Genomic DNA, 22,858 nt, shown 5'->3' on the forward strand with positions numbered 1-22,858 from the left:
GAAAAAGGAGAAGAGGAAGTCCAGAAGGAAAGTGCCCGGCGGCGTGGGAGGACGGGAGGACGCTCTAGCCCCTTCCTCTCGATGCCTAGGCGGAGACAGCGGGCGCGAGAGGGAGAGAGATGCGGTTGCTTCCTGCCCGCTGTTTTGCTGCTGTCGCCGGTCGCGCTGTCCTGGCAGGTGAGTCGTCGCCGTCGCCGCCCTCTTCCTCCGCCGCCTCCCTTTCCCGGGCGTCCCGAAGGCATTGGCAGCAGCGGCTGAAGCCCTGAAGGGCTGCGGGGCGAGAGGGAAGCCAGGGGCACCCGGAGGTGCTCGGCCGGTTTCGGTGGGGAACAGCAGCTGCGGGTCGGTGGGAAGACGGAGAGGGAGCAGAATCCAAGCAGAAGGCTTTGTAAAGGCTTCTGGGGTTGCATTGGGCAGCCGGCCTCCTCCTTGCAGCTGAAATGCGGCAGCCTGATTCCTATACTCCCCTCCAGGAGGAAAAAATATTCCCATTATCTTGATTCCTCCCCGCCCCCTCATTCCCTATAATATGATAATGTTGTGCATAGCCTTCATCTGCTCCCACCGCCTCCAGCCTTACTCTGGAGGAAGTGTAATTCATTGTTAATCCCACCCCCTCCCATGAGCTTTACTTCCATTTAAGTGGGTTTAGGGATGTATCTTAAACAGATTTCGATTTCAATGCTGGCAGCTTTTTGGTTGGATATTTCTGTGCTGCTTTAAAAAAAAAAGATATCGTATATATTCTGCGTTACATGGCGGTGAAGCATTTCCTCACGTGTGTAACTGCATTTTTCAAAGCCTAGGTCTGTCTGGAGTGTCTCCGGATAAATGCACACTTCTTGTTTTGAAATAGGCTTAGTGGATTGCTTTCAACCCTAGGTATAAACTGCAATCGCTTCTGTCTTTTCTTTATCAGCTATATTTCAGAGCTTACACTGCCAATCCTTAATCAACATGGTGTCAGCATCCTACCATATTCATTATGATAATAGTAATAAAGGAGAAAGAGGGAGGGAGGCCTACCATTGAGTTTTGTCATTGCACACTGGTGTGTAGGGAGCCCTCTGTTTCTGCTCAGGGGCCCTCTTAGCCATATCATGTTCATGGCTTAAATGAAGCTCCCTTTGAGGATCCTAGTCAGCGGTTTTCCTATACAAACACTGCCTGATTCAACAGTTACTGCAATTTCAGACAGACTGAACAGAAAGCGCCATACAGCTCCTGGCTAGAATAGAGTAGGTGACTTTTGTTTGGGATAATGAACACAATTACAAATGAAAGATTTGTGCCCTCATAGTGAATACTGCGCGGGTGGTGCTGTGGGTAAAACCTCAGTGCCTAGGACTTGCTGATCGTAAGGTCGGCGGTTCGAATCCCCGCAGCGGGGTGAGCTCCCGTCGTTCGGTCCCAGCTCCTGTCAACCTAGCAGTTCGAAAGCACCCCTAAGTGCAAGTAGATAAATAGGGACCGCTTTATAGTGGGAAGGTAAATGGCATTTCCGTGTGCGGCTCTGGCTCGCGAGATGCAGCTTTGTCACGCTGGCCACGTGACCCGGAAGTGTCTTCGGACAGCGCCAGCTCCCGGCCTCTTAAGCGAGATGAGTGCACAACCCTAGAGTCAGTCACGACTGGCCTTCGGGCAGGGGTACCTTTACCTTTTAGTGAATACTGCAGGCCCAAACTTCACCTTCAAAGCAAATTTGCCAAACAGGCCATCAAATCCACCCCCTGCATTAAGGCAGGATTCCTATAGCTAAAGTAGGAATTGGCAACTGGAAATCTTTGTTTCCACACAGAGACATGTGTTTTACACTTTGTGGTACTAATCTTTGGGGAATAAGGGACAGGGGTTGGCCCACCAGTTACAATCTTCTCAGGGAGCATCTGGTAAAACTGTTTGCTAATCAGGGATCTAAAGCAACCCCAAACACAGAGGTTAGTCCAACTTTTTAATTGAAAACCCTGAAGGAAAGTTTTCAAATCTTTTTACTTGAATCTTCCTTCCTGATGACTTCCTTTGCAAGATTCAGAATGAGGCAGATGATTGACCCTAAAATTCAAGCTTCCTTCTCTCCTCTTAGTCTTGTTCCATATTTGCTCTCTTTGAGTAGGCAAGAACCATTGCATGCACATGTTTGCTCCTGTAGGCAAGCATGTGCTCAGTCCTGCACAGACAGCCACAATTATTTCTTTTAAAATGCTGTTGGAGAAGAGATGGATGCTTGCTCATAAATAGCCTGTGGCCTGGCCGTTTGTGGCGAGCAAAGGGTATCTCCCGGTAACCAGGCAGGCATTAGTGCAATACAAATCCTGAATTTGGATTTGCATGAGCAAGTGTGCTCATAACTTTTATGAGTTGATTTGCAAGCCAGGGTGACACACTGCCTCCTGTATGTGATCATAGCCACACTTTCTCCATCTGCCAAGGTGCTTTATAAAAATGAACCATGTGTTTTGGCACAAGAATTAATAGGAGCCATGGAAGAAACACAGTGGAACTGCGGGGGAAGGACCTCATTAGAATTTATGCTTCCCATCATTGTGCAGGAAAATGACTTCATTATGGAAAATATATTTTCATTCATCTGTGGTGTGTATTTGTCTGAAGGCTATGCATTTTCTTTCTCTCCAGTGAAGGAAGTGGAAAAACTTTGTAATAAGAAAGTCACCATCAACATTGGGCTGGTTATTGTTCTGGTTAATCCTGCTACTAAGAAATTCATTCTCTTTCCACCCTCTGTAGCAGTAGGTAGTCTCTATCAGTTGTCCTCCTTCCAGAAAAAGGAAAAGAGAACCAGAAGAGCATGTTGATTCAGAGCATGAGCTATGAGCTAGAAGTTGGCAGTCCAAAGTTCAACTTGTTCATAAACCAGAGGCGGGGAACCTGTGGTCATCCAGATGTTGTCTGTTTCCCCGTCCCTAGCCATTCCTGGCTGTTGGCTGGGGCTGATTGGAACTGGAGCTCAACAATACCTGGAGGCCCACAGGCCACGCTCCCCCTTCCCGACTTGACAAGTGTCCATTGGATTGCAATCTCACAATTTCAGCCTTTCTAGTAGTGGGCATTTCCAACCACTCATTAACCTACAAGACCATCTACACATGATGAGTAAAATTAAAGCAACCCATTAACTGCTTTCTTCTTTTTTCAGATCAATGCCTGAATAAATAAATTTATGATAAATATTATTAATACTGATATGAAATATCTAAATTCACTGAGACCTGCACAGGACACATGTTTGTAGCCTTTCATTCTAAGAACAATCAGGATCACAGTCAGGGAATAGAAGTAACGTTGGAAGCTGCCATCGTGAGTCTAGCTTATGGAGTAGATCCTGTGTTTTGCAGGGCACTCTGCTTTTTAAGGCAGGAGTTTCATTGTCTAATGAATTGTGTTGTTTTATTCTGGACGAGTGTTTCAGAAAAGAAACAAGATAGGTTCCTGAGTTGCCTCATTCTTTTCCAATTTTTAAAATTATGCATATATATATTTGAGTAGAGTTTTCAGAATGCTGACTTCAGATTTATGTATTTCTTTTATCTAGCATAACACCGGCTTCATCTCCCTGTGAGGACGACTTCTCCTCCGAAAAAGGTAAAAGGTTATGTACAGAATACATGGTGTGAATTGTTATTATTTTTTTTCTTTTTTAAGAGTTAGGAAAAGAAGCTGGAGCTTTTGACTTTGGAAAACATTTCTTCTGGTGGCCCATCTCAGATATTTCCCAGTGTGTATTTGAAAACTCATGCAGGCAAGGGACCAGAGATGTACATCTCTGCAGTGAAACTTCCATCTGGCAAAGGTCTTCATTCATCTTGGGCTCTTCCAGTTGCCTGTTAGCAGGTGGGCTCTGGAAAATGCAAACTAAATCAGAGATGGGGAACTCCAGTTCCCATCAGCCCCAGGAGGAATGAACAGGAATGATGGGAGTTTTAGTCCAACAACAATATCTGGAGTAGCACACAGTACCTGCATAAAAAATTACCAGGTGGCTGTTGTAACTGCACAAGGACATAGTTACCTGTGTCTCACCACAAGCAATTAATTCCATTGCCCCCATTTCTCACCTCCCTTCTCTTCCACGATTCCAAGAGCTTTCTGACAAGTGATAATTATTCCAGGCAGTGATGCGGGGCCGAAAATTCTCTTGTTTTATAAGTTCATTAGTGGCAATGAATGGTTGCGAATTGTAACACACATTATTAGGCAAGATTGGCAGTTTCAAAGTTTTTAGCATTGCTTTCTAACCGCAAGTATTCTTGATTAGATCACGCTCTAGGGCATGAGAGTGGGTGCCAATGCAAATTACTCTTAATCTGCACAGAGAAGTTTTCCAAGTTGAATTTTTCCTGGAAACCCCCATCACTGATTGCAGGCTTGTTAAGATTTTAAAACACTGTGTGGCTCATGTCTGAGTTTCTCACCCTAAGGCTCCTGTTCTTTGCCAGCTTCTGTCTCTCTGCCCTTTTAAAAATGCCATTAGGGCAATGTAATGTAGGAGGTACCTTTAATGTATTTTAGATGTCCTGCTCACTAGTGACTGTACAGAAATCCTCTATGGATATGTCAAATGCCATTCTGTTTTCCAGTACAAGACAGCACAAGGCTGTAAGGCAGAGGTAGGGATTCTGTGGCCTTCCAGGTGTTTTAGGGTTCTTTGGGCCTCATCCTGCATGACTAACAGGCAGACATGATGGAAATGCAACAAAATAGGGAGGGCCACAGACTCCCTATCCCTGGGCTAGAGCAGTGTTTCCAACCTTGGGCCTCCAGCTGTTTTTGAACTACAATTCCCATCATCCCTGACCACTGGTCTTGCTAGCTAGGGATGATGGGAGTTGTAGTCCAAAAACAGCTGGAGGCCCAAGGTTGGGAAACACTGGGCTAGAGCAATATATACAAGCCATTATTGGCCAGAATGGCATTGAAATAGGACACCTGAGGAAATTGTGCAGTTATTCCACTGGGTTTTAAAAAGTTGGATTTTCACAGCCGTGGGGAGAGGGGAAGGAAGCTGAAAAGGGAGAAACAGAGGGAGATGTTTTGTTCACAGCATTGTGCAGATGCACTGTAAAAACTTAAGTGAACAAAGTGTGGATATTCCAAAGGATATGCCATATATGCAGAGGAGTATTTGCTCAGCTGCAGATGTTTTGAAAGTTGTTGCTGCCGCAGAAAAAGCAAGCTGGTTTTTTGTTTAAAACCGTCTTGCCTCCTCAGCTGGGTGATTGTTTTCATTGCAGCTGTTCAAAACGATGAACCTTGGTGAACTAGCCTCTGCTTCCCTCAAGCAAGTTGAGCAGCCACCTATAGAACAGGGGTCAGCAAACTTATTCAGCAGGGGGCCGGTCCACTGTCCCTCAGACCTTGTGGGGGCCAGACTATATTTTGGGGAGGGAAATGAATGAATTCCTATGCCCCACAAATAACCCAGAGATGCATTTTAAATAAAAGGGCACATTCTACTCATGTAAAAACATGCTGATTCTCAGACCATCCGCAGGCCAGATTTAGAAGGCGATTGGGCCGAATCCGGCCCCTGGGCCTTAGTTTACCTACCCATGCTTTAGAATTTTAATGTTTGTGCTCTAAATGGCCAAAAGCCAATACCTTTGTGTGTCTTGCAGGCAAGCTTGTAGCTGTTTCTTGATCAGTTGCTATTTCTGTCAACTCTGTTCAAAGTTTTGTTGCATTTGCAGTATTTTGAGAGTACTTTTTGTGAAATTGTTCACAAGGTTTTCTCTCCAACTACAATTATTGAGCTTTCAGGTATTTGTTTGAAGTGGATCTCGTGTGGGTCTCTCTCACAAGCTCCACTGAAATGAATGGAGATTTCTCCATAGTGCGCAAAAATACACACACTGGAGTACAGTCTGCATAAAAATGTATGTTCTAGTGACAATTGCACACACAAAGGCATTATATTAGGGGAAATTGCTGTGCAAAATAGCATATTTGGCACAACTGCATATAAAAATGTGTGTACATGGAGAAATTTGCTCTAAAATGCTGCTGAATTTTAATGAGAACTTTAAATATATATATATATCACAGACCAATATGGAGAACTGAACTGAAGTTTGGAAAAATTAGGAAAACTGAGAGAAACTGAAATTGACAGATTTGCACATTTCTAACCAGGAAGTATACTACATCAGTCTTTTCGTTTGCTTTGTGGTTAAAAGTTGTCTGTATATAGCAGGCATGGTGCTTTTTTAATTACTTGTACAGTCATACCTCAGGTTACAGATGCTTCAGGTTGTGCAATTTCGGGTTGCACACCGCACCAAACCTGGAAGTTCCAGAACTGGTTACTGAGAGAGACCCACAGAAGCGCCGAATCGCGACCTGCACGTGCGCACACGCGGCGCTGTGAGTTGTGAACGTGCTTCCCGCACAGATCACGTTCACAACATAAGCGTGCACTGTATTGCAAAGGTTATGCTTGGGGGGGGGTTGTTTTTCCTGTTTTCTCTGAACATTAAATACTGTTTCCTCATTTGTATCTGTTTCAAGGCCAGTTACAGATTCTTACAACTCTATTTAGCTTCTGGTAACATTACTCATGCAGCTAAAAAATAGCAAGTTGTTACTTCCAGGAGCATTGGTTTTCTTGAGTATGATCTACTTTAGCAGGTTTACTTAATGCTTTATTTGACATGTTAAAAGCTAACATACAGGGAAAGTGGCTTCACTTTTTCATTTTTGCAAATCGTTTCTGTGTTTTTGAAAAATGTTTTGTATAGATCTGCTTGTGATGGAGCAAAGAACCTCTCTTGCGGTAAATAACTATGACCTCATACAGCTGTGAACAAATGCATCAGATTTTTACATTCTTATTGGCATTTATAAGAATCATGGTATAATTAGAATTTTATTATGAGGAGTTTTTGTGGGATAGCTATCCTTTTTTAAAATCAATCAATCAATCACTTTTTTATTCTATCCACTCTCCAGATAGCACAGTGGCAAAATGGATCTGTCCCATTTTATCCTCACAACTCAGTGAGGTTGCGAGAAAGTGACTTTTTTGACGCTGTCCAGGGCACTTTGTGGTTCAACAGGAATATAAACCCAGGGCTCCCAGGACAAACTTTAGCACTCTATCTACCACACCCTGTCCTGGCTGTTAGCCATTAACTTTCTGGAACCTAAACTGTGTGTTAGTTTCAAGCTGAAGTGACCTGAAGGAGAGGGAAAGATTCTCTGCTCCCTGAAAAAGATCAAGGGCTCTTTGATTCACTTACTTGATTCTCCTTCGTGCGGGGAAACATATAATGTACTTCAGATTCCCACAGGTAAATGAGCTGTGGAATCCTCTGAAAACACCAGTGACCTGGGAATGACTCAAAATAATAAGTAATAAAATGTTGCAGAAGACATCCTGAAATTCTGCAATCGTGTGCTCAAAGGAACACATAACAGGCACAAAATGTTCAGAGGATGTGGAGGGGCCACTAGGGGCGCATCAGAAGATGGCTGACAATAACATCTCTCCGACCCACACGAGGTAATTTGGAGGCTGTGATGGGAGTAAATAGCCTCCCTACCACCCCCGAATTTGTGGGGATGGGGACACTAGGCAGAATGCCCTCCTGTGGGATCTCGGCGCTCCTGGACGCTGTCTCTGATCCGCACCACTAGCTGCAAGAACTTCAAAAGAAACAATTAGGAGGAAGCAAATGCACATATTTCAAGGAAGTAGGGGGAGTAAAGACTGCTAACAGAAGAGATCTCTGATAAACAAGACAATTCGGAGGAACAGGAATTAACCAGATGAAGATACACCAAGACTCGGTATGGCAAAAGGACTGGATGGGGGAGAGGGAAAAAACTTTCCTTTCTTTCCTCTATGTGATTAAACAAGAATCCCCCCCCCCTCACAAGTCAGAAATGTAGTTTGAAGGACTTAAGCTGTGGATTTATGTCTGTGTGGAGATAAACTTTCTAACCAAAGCATGCTTTAAGAAGAGCGCGGAATGTATAAGGGCTTTGGAATGACGCAGTTAAAAATGCCGTCGCCATATTGGAAAGTTCTGTCGGAGGACTTGAGTCTGGGAGGAGAAATAGAGCTGTTTTTATATTGTGGGTGAAACTCCTCAGAGGGACTTAAGAACGACAGTTCTGTGATTAATGATGGAAAGAGCGATGTTATCTATGAATGCGATGGTATATGGAAACCATCTCGATTTGAGGATTGGACGAACGGAAAAATTCACACAGGATTATTATTGGTGTTTATCGGCTTAAGGAGATTATCAGAAGAGATCATAAAGAAAAAAGAGAAAATATACGAACAAGATGAGATGTGGAAACAGCAAGATAAGACTGGATAGAATTATGAACTTTGTTTGGACTGATTTGGACATTAACGCAGTAGCAAGAAGATGATCAGAATCCCCCTTCAGATCTTGAAATATGGGTCCCCTCAACAAAATTTAAAATTCAGCTTTGTAATTCGGAATTTATATGATGTGATTTGATTTGATTGGTCGGTTAATAAAAATTATTTTTTAAAAAAAATGTTCAGAGGATGTGGACAAGCTGCCTCTGCCCCCTACGACTCAGCTATAGCTTTGCAGGGATGGTTGTAGAGCACCTTTTTTTTGCATTCAGAAAGTCCCAAGTTCAATTCCTGGCATCTCTAGGTAGGCCTAGAACCCCGGAAAGCCATTGGTAGTCATTGTAGACCATGGGTAGGCAAACTAAGGCCCGGGGGCCAGATCTGGTTCAGTCGCCTTCTAAATCCGGCCCATGGATGGTCCAAGAATCAGCGTGTTTTTACATGAGTAGAATGTGCCCTTTTATTTAAAATGCACCTCTGGGTTATTTGTGGGGCATGCCTGGTGTTTTTACATGAGCAGAATGTGTCCTTTTATTCAAAATGCATCACTTGGTTATTTGTGGGGCATAGGAATTTGTTCATATTTTTTTCCTTCAAAATATAGTCCAGCCCCCCACAAAGTCTGAGGGACAGTGAAATGGCCCCCTGCTGAAAAAGTTTGCTGACCCCTGTTGTAGACACTAGATGGAACAGTAGTCTGGTTTAATATAAACTAGCTTCCTATATTAATGTCCTCACCATTCCACCCCCAATCTAGGCCCCATATGCACAATGAATTTAAACCAGTATTATACCACTTCAAACAGTCATGGCTTCCCCCAAAGAATCCTGGGAACTGTAGTTTGTTATAAGGGTGCTGAGGGTTGTTAGGAGAAGCGTGCTATAGTGCTACAGTCCTGAGTTCCCTGGGTTGTGTCTCTATGAGGGGTCTAGGGATCTCTGAACAACTCTTAACAAACTACTGCTCTTTGGGGGAAGCCATGTTTGAAGTGGTATCATGCTTTAAATGTATCATGCAGTTGGGGATCCTTGGTGGACAGTTGGTTCTATGAGGGAAGACATTTTCTAAGGCCTTGGAACAGAAGCAAGCAAATGAACTTGGATAGCTCAGTCTTCAAGATAATTTTGGCTAGTGAGAAAGGACAGGCAACATCTTCTCAGGGAGAGGTTTAATCATTTCTGTGTTGTTGGTTTCCTTTGTGGAGTAGCCCCCAGCTGTAGAAAGCTTTCTCAGTTATTATCGAGCAAGGAAGCGCATTGGGTCTCAATGTAATTTCAGCCCTTGGTAACCTGGTCAAAGAGCTGATCCTTCGTTCTCACGCAAGCTCCCCACTCTCTGCTTCTGCAGAGCAGCCTTTTCTGCCCTGGCAAACAACTAGCAGAGTTAAGTTTCTTGACCCAAGAATTAAGAGCTTCTTAAGAGCAGTAATCCTTTGCTAATAATAGCTTTGATTGCTGGGTTGCCCAGGTAGAAAGGAGGACAAGGACTCTTTGGGTGGATGTGCAGAAGAAGGAATTTTGATATATTCAACTTGTCATAGGCATCTTTTACACATGCTACAGAATTGGGCGGGGGGAGTTAGAAAGAATCCTGAGGGAGTAGAACGGATTGAATCATTTCAGACTGCAGGTGGGGATTCCATTGTTAGGAGAAATTATTAGAAGTGCAACAGCAGAGATCATTCAATTAACTTAGTGGTTAATTCTGTTACTGTTAAAGTCAGCTAACCAAGAGCAAACCAAGCTGCAGGTGTTGCCTGTCAACCAAGCAGCGTGGCATGATCTTCACTGATTGGCTGTGCAGCTCTGAGGAAGTTTTTCCTCTGTGTGTTTGGTTGTATGTCTCTGCATGTTTGGTTGTGTGTTTGGTTGTATGTATGCCTGAAGCGAGAGAGACAAAACCTGTGTGTTCCTTTTTTCTCAAATTACACACTGTTTTTGTCCAGTTTGCCCAGAAAAGTGTTACCAAGACATTGAACACCATCTGAGTTATTTGAGTGACTTTGCTCATGGTATTTGCATTGAGCATTAAAATATGGCATCTCCCACCTGCAGTTTGAAGTAGAGCAGACTGTGCTACTATTACCTCATTCTATAGAAGTGATCCAGAAAACATGGTGCCTTTAGATTTTCAAAAAGTTTTGGGCAAAAGATTTCAGGTTTGCAGAAAAGTTAATCATAGGATAAGGAGACAAGTCATTTAATTGATTGGTGACTGGTTAAATAACAGGAAATATATAATCAGAATAAATGGAGAGTTCTCACCATGGAGGGATGTAGAAAATGGTGTACCCCAAGGATCTATATTGGGAGCTGTGCATTTTTTAGCATCTTCATAAATGATCTACTAGAGTTGGGAGTGAGCAGTGAGCCAGACTTGCTCATGACACCAAACTGATTGCAAGCAACTCCGAAAGGATATCTCCAAACTGGCTGAATGAGCAGTAAAATGGATAATGTATAAAGTGATGCATGCTGGGGCAGAAAATCCTAATTTCACATTCATCATTGTGGGGTCTGAACTATCAGTGACTGATGAGGAAAGAGATATTGGAGTTGTAGTGGATGGAGATGTTGAACCAGTGTATGAAAAAGGTGAATGTTATGCTACGTATCATTAGGAAAAGAATTGAAAATGAAATTGCCACGGTATTCACACTATAATTTAAAACTGGCCTAACATTTCCTGAAGATAACCTTTTGCATTCTGCATTGCATGGTGTGTTTAGCAACAGAGGAGAGACACTCTTGCAGCAGGTGATGTGATGAGAGATAATGGGCTCAATGTGTTTGTTCCTCCTCGACGAAGTTGTCTCGGTAAACTTTGGCAAATTTATTCTTGCTCAACGTGCAAACATCCCAGGTTTCTCTTTGTAACTTTGCCCTTCCGTCACCTTTCATTTTCCCTTTCCTTTCCAGAAACTGGATGGCTTCTAATGTGAGCCTGAATCTGGATAAAGAAACGTTGCTGGAGGATGGGGTGCCACCTGCCAAGAAACCTAGGTGAGCAGAGCCAACGGGGATTGGAAGAATTAATGGAGGAAATTAACTAGAGGCGGTGTAACTCTTGCGTGTGAGTTGCTGCAAGTGGGAGAGGGCTATTGGCTTCATGCCCTGCTTGCGGGCTCCCCATCAGCGTCTGATTGCCCACCATGGGAAACAAGGATACCAGACCAAAGAGGACTTTGATCTGATCCTGCAGGGCTCTTATGTTAAGTTACATTATGGCTGGGAGAGCCATGAAGCTCCTTGGGTGACCTTGGGCCAGTCGCCAGCTCTTAGCCTAACTCATGCCACGGGGTTTTTGTGTCTGAGGATAAAATAGTAGTGCAGGGGGAGGGCTAGGTTATCACAGAAGCTGCTCACCAGAGAGGTTTGAAGCTTCCCCTGTTTGTTACGGTCCTTAAAGGTAAAGGGACCCCTGACCATTAGGTCCAGTCATAGCCGACTCTGGGGTTGCGGTGTTCATCTCGCTTTATTGGCCGAGGGAGCCGGCGTACAGCTTCCCGTTCATGTGGCCAGCATGACTAAGCCGCTTCTGGCGAACCAGAGCAGTGCATGGAAACACCATTTACCTTCCCGCAGGAGCAGTACCTATTTATCTACTTGCACTTTGACGTACTTTTGAACTGCTAGGTTGGCAGGAGCAGGGACCGAGCAACGGGAGCTCACCCCATCACAGGGATTCGAACCGCCGACCTTCTGATCAGCAAGTCCTAGGCTTTGTGGTTTAACCCACAGCGCCATCCGCGTCCCTAATGTCCCCCAAATGCTTATTGCTGTGAACTGCCGCAGTCCAGGACTTTTTATGCTGCCGCCAAGTTTGGCAGACTTATTTCTAACTTTCACCACACGTATGTGTGTGCATACACACACACACACACACACACACACACACAGCATTCCTGTAGGGGTGTTTGAGGAGAATAGGTTCTTGGGACAGCTTAGGACCCCATGTCTTTCTAAGTCCACGCAGCTTTTCATTTATCCAGTAAGATCAGTGAGACTGCAGACGGTCAGGCACATGGCTTATGGAATTTGCAGGCTTGCTCCAGCAGAGGGTCCTTGGTTCAATCCCTGGCGTCTCCAGACTCACGGTAGGGCTGGGAATGATTCCTGCCTGAATTTCCAGAGAGCTGCTGACTGTCAATATCAACAGTACTGAGCTAAGATGGACCAGTGGCCTGATTTGGTATGAGGCAGGTTTTCCTATGTGCATGACTAGATACTGGAAAGTGCTGTTATTAATAATGAGACAGAGAAAGACAGAGAACGACAGTCAAAGGTATAAAAGAAGGTAACTTCCATAACGCAGGCTTGGGTGGTTCTACAAGGTTAGCTAGCAACTGTGCGAATATACTCGCCTCTTCAAATGGACCAAAATTTTCCCGCAGACAAGGGGAAGTAATCTGACACGGAGCAAAATTCTAGCAATTTTTCTGTACTAGACCAGCTCTTTTCAAGATAATTGTGTTGTTGGGTTATGTATCAAAACTATATATGTATGTATATTTATTTATTATTATTTATTACATTTATATACCACCCTTCAACAAGAGATCCCAGGGTGGTTCTTTGGCGCCCCCATGTTGCTTTGTTAGCCATTTGTACAGCCTGCTGTGAAGCTGAAAGAACTAAGGGAATATTTGACATTTTGAAAAGCTTGCCTTCACAGTTGCCTGGTGTGAATCTGAAGGCAGCCCTGTTTAGGGAAGCTTTTAATGTTTAATAGGTTGTTGTATTTTAGTGTTCTGTTGGAAGCCGCCCAGAGTGGCTGGGGAAACCCAGCCACATGGGTGGGGTATAAATAATAAATTATTATTTTTACTACTACTACTACTACTACTACTACTACTACTACTCAGCCAGCGGTACTCATGCCAGGCAAGTGGCTATCTGCAAGCTTAGCTATATGGGAGTGGTGGCCAATGTAGTGCCCTCCAGATGTTGCTGGACTGCATCTCCCATCATCCCTGACCATTGGCTAATCTGTTTTGGGATGATGGGAGCAGCTGCAGCCCAACAACATCAGGAAGGCACCCCACTGGCTAGCCTAAGGGCCTTGGCCGTATCTGCACATGTCGAGCCTTGTTCCCTATAAATTTCTCCATGCTGATGGCAGGTCATAGGCATCTCTCCCTCTCTTTTTGGTTGCAGGAAACTGTTGCCGAGCCTAAAAACCAAGAAGCCCCAGGAGCTCGTTCTGGTGATTGGGACGGGCATAAGTGCCGCAGTCGCTCCCCAAGTGCCGGCCCTGAAGTCTTGGAAGGGCTTGATCCAGGCCCTGCTGGATGCTGCTATTGACTTTGACCTCCTGGAAGACGAGGAGCGGAAGAAGTTTCAGAAATGCCTCCGGGACGATAAGAACCTCATCCACGTTGCCCACGACCTTATCCAAAAGCTGTCGCCAGTGAGTCGATGAGCTGCGGAGCGAATGGTTTGCAAGCTTCAGGCAAAAAAGTGTTAATAGATTGTACTGTTTTGTGTGGGGGCCTGCCTCTGTTTACGGCGCCGAGTCTGACAGCACATGCTTTTCTAAGCTTTAGGACAGGGGTCAGCAAACTTTTTCAGCAAGGGGCCAGTTCACTGTCCCTCAGACCTTGCGGGGGGCTAGACTATATTTGGGGGGGGACGATGCAAGAGCACCACAATCCCTGGTGGCTGCTTACTTGTGTCTTGCGGGCGGCAGCGGCAGAGGGATGATGAGAGGCGCGCGAAAGGGCTCTGGAGAGGGGCTGCTTAAAATGGCAGCCACTCGAGCACTGCTGCTGCTGGCACCAACAAGGCCCAGCCCCCTTCCTCCTCTAGGCAGGGCGGGAAGAAGCCAGGAGGGAGGAGGCGCCGCCGCTGCCGAGGGAGGGAGAGGGAAAGAACATGCGCGCTGGCGATCCACGTGGCAATTCCCGGACCGTCCGTGGACCAGGATCCAGAAGGCGATTGGGCCTGATCCAGCCTGCGGGCCTTAGTTTGCCAATCCATGCTTTAGGAGCATGGGAAGCTGTGTTATGCTGAGTTAGGTCACTGCTCCATTTAGGTCAGTGTTGTCCACTCTGACAGGTAGTGCTTCTCCAGCAGATTTTCCCATCCCTGCCTGGAGATGCAAGGGATTGAACCAGGGAGTTTCTGTGTGCAGATCAGGGTGGATTTGATTTAAATCAAATCGATTTAAATCACGATTTAAATTGCTAGTCAGTAAGACTTGATTTAAATCATTTATTTTATACAGACAGACTCATTCTTGCTGGTATAATCTTAATATTTACAACCAGATGAAGGTTTCATTTTCGGGATAATAAATTTTCAGAGTAGCTTTTACAGTTATATAAAAAATTACTGATTTGGTTATGCTATTAGAAATACATAGGCAGATAACGATGAAATTATTGTGAGGTTTAGTGTTTATATTTGGACAACTTTTCTGCTGTGCTTTATTGGAAGGAGAAAAAATAATCATTTCCTTAATAACAATTTAAACAATTTATTTAACCAAAACAATAACATTATAGCATATGTATCCATGTTTGTTAACTGATATGGTTAAACTCCCCCCCCCCCCCAATTTTTAAAAAAACAAATCCTTTTTCCTGATGAAGGTGCTCTATGTCTGAGCTAGGACCTTTTCCCTTTTGTTCTTCTTTCCCTTCCCTATAAAAAACCCATATTGGACTGGGCTGAATGCATCATCTTTCCTCCAGTCTGAAGACCTTCTATCCCACTGCTTTGATGGGGCTTGCAGTGGTCTCCTGTCCGGTTCCCAGTTAGGTCCAACGACGCAGCATGAGGCATTCCAGTCTATTGTAAAGAATTGAGGCAGGCAGTTAGGCATCTGTCAGGCTTCAGAGAATTCGATCCCACCCACGGTGGCAGCCAAAAAGCAGATAAACAAGAAGAGTTCTTACTAAGTAATTTGTTCACTATTCACAGAGAGGGACAGAGGAGTGCAGTCTCCCTAAGATAATGGCATTGCTTTGAGTAAAGTCCCACCCCCTCCGTCTCTCCTATTCTACGCCAATAGGCTAATCTGTGCTTTCTGCCTCTGAGCTTTCTGTTCTGCTACTCTCAATGCTCGCCTCGTCCTGGGAGAGGGGGGCGGGTCAGGAATGCTTTCCAAAGACACAGAGTCTGTCAGCTGTCTCTCCCCTGGTGCTGCTTCTTCCTGCTACTAGTCTCCCAATATTTCCCAGCTTTTCCCATCTGCAGCCTCTGAACTATGCCCTTCTGCAAACCACTGTCCTGAATCTATACTGTCCTCCTCTTCTTGAGAAGGTTCAGTGTGCAAGCACTTTCTTGGGCAACCCTCTATGCTGTGAGAGTTTGGGCAGAAATAGGACTCTAATGCAAGAATTGCAATTCCAGTAATATGATTTTCTGTATTTACTCAGAGATAAGCCCATGGGTGTTTTCTTGCAGGTAAGTGGACACAGCTTAGTAGCTTAATTCCAGCTGTGCCTCTGCTAGATCTCAGCAACCAGTTCAGACAGCTGTTTATGCCTCACCCTCCTCAAGAGAGCCAGTGTGGTGTAGTGGTTAAGAGCGGTAGACTTGTAATCTGGGGAACCGGGTTCGCTTCCCTGCTCCTCCACATGCAGCTGCTGGGTGACCTTGGGCCAGTCACACTTCTTTGAAGTCTCTCAGCCCCACTCACCTCACAGAGTGTTTGTTGTGGGGGAGGAAGGGAAAGGAGATTGTTAGCCGCTTTGAGGCTCCTTCGGGTAGTGATAAAGCGGGCTATCAAACCCAAACTCTTCTTCTCAAGTCCTCTGCTGCTGATTATTTTTTTAATGGTCGTTTAATAAAATGAATACAAATAAATCAATTCTGATCTTGGATTCCCCTCCCCCCCTCCCATCTTCTTGGCAGCGCACAAGCAATGTCCGTTCCACGTTTTTCAAGGACTGCCTATACGAGGTCTTTGATGACCTGGAGTCCAAAATGGAAGACACAGGGAAACAGCTCCTTCAGTCCGTGCTCCACTTGATGGAAAACGGCGCTCTCGTGCTGACCACAAACTTTGACAACTTGTTGGAAATTTACGCAGCAGACCAAGGAAAAAGGCTGGAATCTCTTGACCTGACCGATGAGAAAAAGGTAATTGGAGGTGCTCATGCCTGCGAACAGTGGCCAATCTAGCATGTGGGCCCATTCATTTCTCAATGGTGTCCCCAGCTCAGGCCTTAAGTGCCATTTTAGCTGTTGGCTGTGGTGGTAGAACACATTGTGTTGTGTCACTTGCAGTAAGAGGACAGGACTAACACCAACACTGCCAGGCAGGGGGAGAGAAGAGAAGGGAGGGAGGATCACTTCTAAATGGTGTTTTCCTCCTACAGTGGCACATTTTATTATAAAAAAGAGGGTTGTTTTTTAAAAAACCTGTTTCAATAGTTTTAATATTTTCAAAAAATATTGGGGGCAGTATCCTGCATTTTACTCTGTGAACTGCCCTGAGATCTTATGATGAAGGTTGGTTGGTTGGTAATTACCGTATTTTTCGCTCTATAACACGCACCCGACCATAACACGCACGTAGTTTTTAGAGGAGGAAAACAAGAAAAAAAATATTCTAAACGAAACAGTGGATATATGATTTTTGTGGTTCATGCTGTGGCCACAGACATGTGATCTGATGGTGAATTTGGGGTGACCCAGTGCAAAACTCCTGAGGATCCATGTGGATCCGTGCTTTGTAACCACGTTTTAAGTGGGGAGGGAAGGAAAAGCACTCAAGGGACAAGGAGCAGCATGGGGTGTGTGGAGAAGGATGCTTCTAATAATGAAGAAGAGGGGTATAAGGGGAGAAGGCTCCTCTCCTCTCCCACTTTGCTCCTTTAAAGCAAGCAGGCTCTGCTTTTCTTCCTCCTCCCCGCTCATCCCCGGCTTAGCGAGCTGAAAAACTTTGCTGCTATGTAGCGAGCTGAGTGGGGAGGAGAGAGGGACTTTAAAGCAAGCAGGCTCTCTGTCCCTCTCTCCTCGCCACTCAGCGGCTCGTCTCCCGCTTTGCTGTTTCAAAGCGAGCCACGGAGGAGGGAAGGAAGGGGAACCATGGATCCTCTGCTCACGACTGCAGCAGATCCCCCCCGCCACCCGTAGGCATTCCCTCCATAACACGCACAGACATTTCCCCTTACTTTCTAGGAGGAAAAAAGTGAGTGTTATGGTGCAAAAAATACGGTAATTAATTAATATTGCTAGACGAGTCAAGAGTACCTTTTTTTTAGTTTATTCAAAGCAGGATCAATTAATGTAACTATTTAATTCAATACTAAAGCCCCTATATGCACCCTCACCAAGCAGCCTCTTTCACGCACAAACAAAAATGACTAGACCCCGCAGCTCTGCTTTCTCTTGTATTCTTCTCATGTCTGCAAGTGTTAATATTCACGGGAAGTTCCTTTTTCTTTTTTGAAATCACAAGGCTATTAATGCACTCTGGCAGATTCCAGGGGTATTTATAGTGTTGACTTAAAGTGGAGCTTAACAAAGTACGCTATAAAGTTAGAAGCAACCTAAGAAAGCTGCCTCATTCTGAGGCAGGTTGGCTTAGTATTTTCAACCTGGAGTGGCAGCGTCTCTCCAATGTTTCAGACGGAGGACATTTCCAACCCTCCCTGGAGAGGATGAGGATTAAACCAGGCATCTTCTGCCTGCTCTACCACTGAGCTTGGGCCTTTCTCCAAAGTTCACCCCTGTTTTTCAGCTTCCAAAAGCTGGAATTCCTGTAAGCAGCTCCTCTTTTGTTGGAATGGACTGAGTGCCTGGCTTTACTCTAAAAGCCATGTAAACAGCAAAAGGAGAGTTTATTTCTTGCGAGTTCCTTTTGATTACGTATGCCTGGTTTTCCATGTACGTCCTTGATTTCTGCTTCCTGCGTAACTTTTCAGTGTGATAATACTCCTGACTGGGGCAAGGGAGAATAAACAGAAGATGAGCTACATGAGAATGAAATGTTAAACACAATAAATCGTGGCAATGTTATGATAGTACCTGTTGAAGTACATTTGGAAAACTTCCCCTGTGCCGAACTTGGTTTAGAGAAGGCTCTGCAACTCCTATTTTAGGGAGGGAAAGTACTAAATTTCAGAGAAGGAATGTAAAGAGAACTGGGGGAGAATATAGTCCTATAGTATGCAATTCTGAATTTAGTTTTTTTGCCTGTAACAGTCATGAATGTGCTAGTGGGTAAAAACCCAGAATGGGGTGCATTTGTGCCAAAAAATATATGATAAAATTAGATAATCCCAAATACATTATGCTTATTAAGCAAATTGGCCTAGAGTTGCTTATTGTGTGCTTCCAAAATGCAGGAAACAATATTTTGAGCAAGAAACAGGACAACAGCAAAGATTTGAAGAGTAGGTGCTGTTCCACTAGCATAGCAGACTTCTGTTTGCACAATGCAGTTTCCCCTCTCCTGCAGCTCCCAGCACACTCTGAAAATCTGCAGTCTGGAGAGTTGGAGAATTCTCCCCAGCAGATTTTGAAGTCTCATGCAGGGAGGAGAGGCAAGGGAGTCCTGCTGCACACAACATTGTAGACAATCCTCAGACAGGAAGAGATGGACAGGTGCCACAATGGCGATTGATCTGGATTTCTGTTTTCATTAGCTCAAAACCAAGTACAGTATACAGGAAATGGCTATAGGGAGCAAAAGGCAACTGGAGGGTCTTCCCTCAAGAAAGTCTTTATGGGGGGGGGGTGTCAGTGTTACGCAGCAATGTTGACTCAAGCTGTAGCAGTCAAAAGATACCATTCTTTACCCTGCATGGGCTGCAGCTGTTGTCCCACCATAAGCCTGAGAACATCCTTCACAAAGGAACCCAACTGTGTGCAGCAGCATGGGGTCTGATGCTAAGAAGTTCAGATAAATACATCCCTGGGGCTGAGAGAGCTTGCGTGTGTGTGGAATTTATTGTGTTTATAGATTCTGAGAGCCCTCCTGCCCGCCCCGAGGCAGGAAGTCTATAAACATATTTGCAGGGTGCTCAGTTCCTGGAATGTGGGCTTGAAAATAAATAAAGGCATTCCTGCTCTTCACCCTGCCCTACTGGCCACTTAGCCCAAAGCCCAGTAGGTTGTAGAAGCCAAAGTGATCTGTACTTTCTGGACTGTTGACGCTGAGCGCTGCTTTTGAAATCCCATACAGGTGCTGGAGTGGGCGCAGGAGAAAAGGAAGCTCAGTGTCCTACACATCCACGGTGTGTACACAAACCCCAGTGGGATAGTGCTGCACCCAGCCGGCTACCAGAATGTGCTACGCAACACAGAGGTTATGGTGAGATTGGCAGCCCTCTCTGGGCCTTGTTGTCTCTTGAAGGATGAGTGCTGCCAGTATATAAGTCCAGGATGAGGACTCTGTGGCCCTCCAGATGTTGTTGGACTCCCAAACTCCCATCAGCCCCAGCCAGCAGGGCTATTGGTTGGGGATGATACAACAACATCTGGAGGGTACAATTTCCTCATCCCTGATATGAGTATCAAGCCCTGAATGCTTCGAACAACCAGGAATGTCTTCTAAAGAACCCACCAAACAAGACAGGTTCCCTTAACTATAAAAAGGCAATTGTGCATAAACAGACTTTACACATGTGCAGCGCCTGCTTATGCCAGGTGTGTATACCAGTGTTCCCCAACCTTGGGCCTCCAGCTGTTTTTGGACTACAACTCCCATCATCCCTCGCTAGCAAAAACCAGTGGTCAAGGATGATGGGAATTGTAGTCCAAAAACAGCTGGAGGCCCAAGGTTGGGGAACACTGGTGTATACTATGGGTACAAGTCTTATCTGCACTATACTGGTTTTTAATTCAAATGTGTGCACACACATACCTTCTTGTGTAATTAAGTCGCATATTAACTTCTTGATTATGCATACAGAGAGCTGGATCAGGATGTAGAGTTGATACCAATTAGTGCTTTTAACTGTCAACAAATTTAACAGCTTAGTAGCAAGTCACTGGAATGGCAGATGGTGTGATGCATTAAGGCAACTGCACAAACTGGAGACATCTGAAAGCAGCCCTGTATAGGGAAGTTTTTAATGTGTGATGTCTTACTGTGTTTTAATTTGTTGGCGGCTGCCCAGTGACAGGGGTAACCTAGTCAGGTGGGCGACATATAAACAATTATTATACTAATTTATTGCACTTGAGGCCAGAAAGGAATTATCAAGTTCAGATTGACTAGTGACTGGATGGCTGCTCGTGTTTTTGTTTGTGTGTAGGTATAAGGAGGGTTAGACTTCTCCTGCCCACCGTGGCTTGACTCAAAAATGGACAAGGCTGGGCTGACTTTGCTGGGCTTTCTAGCCACTCAAATCAGGGATGAGGATGTTGTAGTGCTCTTGTTGATCCCTTAGGAGTGGGGAACCTATGATTCTCCAGCTGTTGCTAGAATCTAACTCCCATTAGCTGCAGCTCACATGACAAACGGTCTGGAATGAGGGCAGATGGTAGGACATCTGGAGGTCCACTGGTTCTTCATCGCTGCACCAGAAAATTCTTGCTTTTGTTACATGGAGCTAGCCAAGCTGACCTTTTGGTTCCTTCCAATTCTAAAACTCCACAGTCCTAATGAAAGTTGATGTTCTGTACACTTTCCCTTTTCCCTTTCCTTTCCTAAAGCGAGAGATCCAGAAGCTGTATGAAGCCAAATCGTTCCTGTTCCTGGGCTGTGGCTGGACTGTGGACGACACAACTTTCCAAGCCCTCTTCCTAGAAGCTGTGAAGCACAAATCTGATCTGGAGCACTTTATGCTCGTGCGCCGTGGGGATGTGGACGAGTTCAAGAAGCTCAGAGAAAACATGCTGGACAAAGGGATTAAAGTGATCTCATATGGGAATGAATACGCAGACTTGCCTGATTATTTTGAGAGGCTGGCAAATGAGATCTCCAACCGGGGTCGAGCAGGTAAGAGGACTGGCAGTCTTCCTAGTGCAGAGAAGGGGAGCTTGCAGACATCCAGATGTTGCTGAACTCCAGCTCCCATTAGCCCTGACCACTGACCATTCCATCTGGGGCTGATGGGAACTGAAGTCCCAAACCTATCTGTAGCCCTCTAACATTGCGTCTTCTGTCACATTCAAATCACACGTTGCTTCCCTTTAACTTGAGGTGGCCTAGAAGGGATTCCCCCTGGGTTTGTTGTCTAGGCACTCGCCAGATCCAGATCTGCTTAGTTCCAGCCAGGTTCTGGCCTCGCATGCCTTCAGAGCACTGAAACTTCTGTGTGGGCAATATGAATGTGTAGTACTTTTTTTTTTTTTATAAGATTTTTATTGGTTTTACGAAATTTTAAAAAACAAACAAACACTTAAGAAGACAAACATACACGCATAATTTCATAACATATTTTCATAAACCTCTTTTCTAGGACTTCCCCATACCCCCCCTTTCTGTATCCCAATGTCCATAATTTTATAGCAACTCCCAATTGTTACTTTCCAACCTCAGTCATCTTAGTCATCTCTATATTCTGACCTTATATCACTGTATCCCTTTGTTCCTAAGAACCAAAACATTCTAACATTCATTAAGTTTATAATAGTCCTTAAGATAACTTTTGAATTTTCTCCATTCTTCTTCCGCCGTCTCTTTTCCTTGGTCACGGATTCTGCCTGTCATCTCGGCCAATGTCATATAGTCCATCACTTTCATCTGCCATTCTTCCAGAGTGGGTAGATCTTGTGTCTTCCAATGCTTTGCGATGAGTATTCTTGCTGCTGTTGTAGCGTACATGAAAAAAGCTCTATCCCTCTTTGACACCAATTGGCCGACAATGCCCAAGAGAAAGGCCTCTGGTTTTTTAGGAAAGGTACATTTAAGTACCTTTTTCATTTCATTATAGATCATTTCCCAGAAAGCCTTAATCTTCGGGCATGTCCACCAAAGGTGGTAGAAGGTACCTTCAGTCTCTTTGCATTTCCAACATTTGTTATCGGGCAGATGATAAATTTTTGCCAGCTTGACTGGGGTCATGTACCACCTGTATACCATTTTCATAATGTTTTCCTTTAAGGCATTACACGCCGTAAATTTGATACCGGTGTTCCATAACCATTCCCAGTCATCTGACATGATGTTATGACCAACATCCTGTGCCCACTTAATCATAGCTGATTTGACTATTTCCTCCTGTGTATTCCATTTCAGCAACAAGTTATACATTCTAGATAAATTCTTAGTACTAGGTTCTAACAATTCAGTTTCTAGTTTTGATTTTTCCATCTGGAAGCCGATTTTCCTGTCCTGTTTGAAAAATTCCACTATTTGATGGTATTGAAACCAATTTTGTACCTTATGCTTCAGTTTCTCATAACTTTGCAATTTCAATTTATCTCCATCATGTTCCAAAATTTCCCAATACTTCGGCCATCCGACCTCCATATTGAGTTTCTTCACTGCCTTGGCCTCCACTGGTGAGACCCATCTAGGGGTTTTGTTTTCCAACAGATCTTTGTATCTTATCCAAACATTAAACAGTGCTTTTCTAACAATGTGATTCTTAAAGGCACTAT

General features: G+C 44.6%; 1 protein-coding gene across 4 annotated transcripts in view; it reads left to right on the forward strand.

Moving 5' to 3' along the window:
• Positions 1-22,858, forward strand: part of FAM118B (family with sequence similarity 118 member B) — a 28,586-nt gene continuing 5,728 nt past the window's right edge. For 3 of the 4 annotated variants that reach the window (XM_081171812.1, XM_081171810.1, XM_081171811.1), the window contains exons 1-7: positions 1-177; positions 3,551-3,600; positions 11,270-11,353; positions 13,508-13,760; positions 16,211-16,438; positions 19,491-19,619; positions 20,966-21,251. In XM_081171812.1, the coding sequence (XP_081027938.1) occupies positions 11,277-11,353; positions 13,508-13,760; positions 16,211-16,438; positions 19,491-19,619; positions 20,966-21,251 (973 nt within the window). In that variant the 5' untranslated portion in view covers positions 1-177; positions 3,551-3,600; positions 11,270-11,276. The remainder of the gene's footprint in view (positions 178-3,550; positions 3,601-11,269; positions 11,354-13,507; positions 13,761-16,210; positions 16,439-19,490; positions 19,620-20,965; positions 21,252-22,858) is intronic. The other variant, XM_081171813.1, reaches the window with a different exon arrangement.

This window comes from Podarcis bocagei (genome assembly GCF_964188305.1).
Source record: "Podarcis bocagei genome assembly, chromosome: 15".
Taxonomy (NCBI): Eukaryota; Metazoa; Chordata; class Lepidosauria; order Squamata; family Lacertidae; genus Podarcis; species Podarcis bocagei.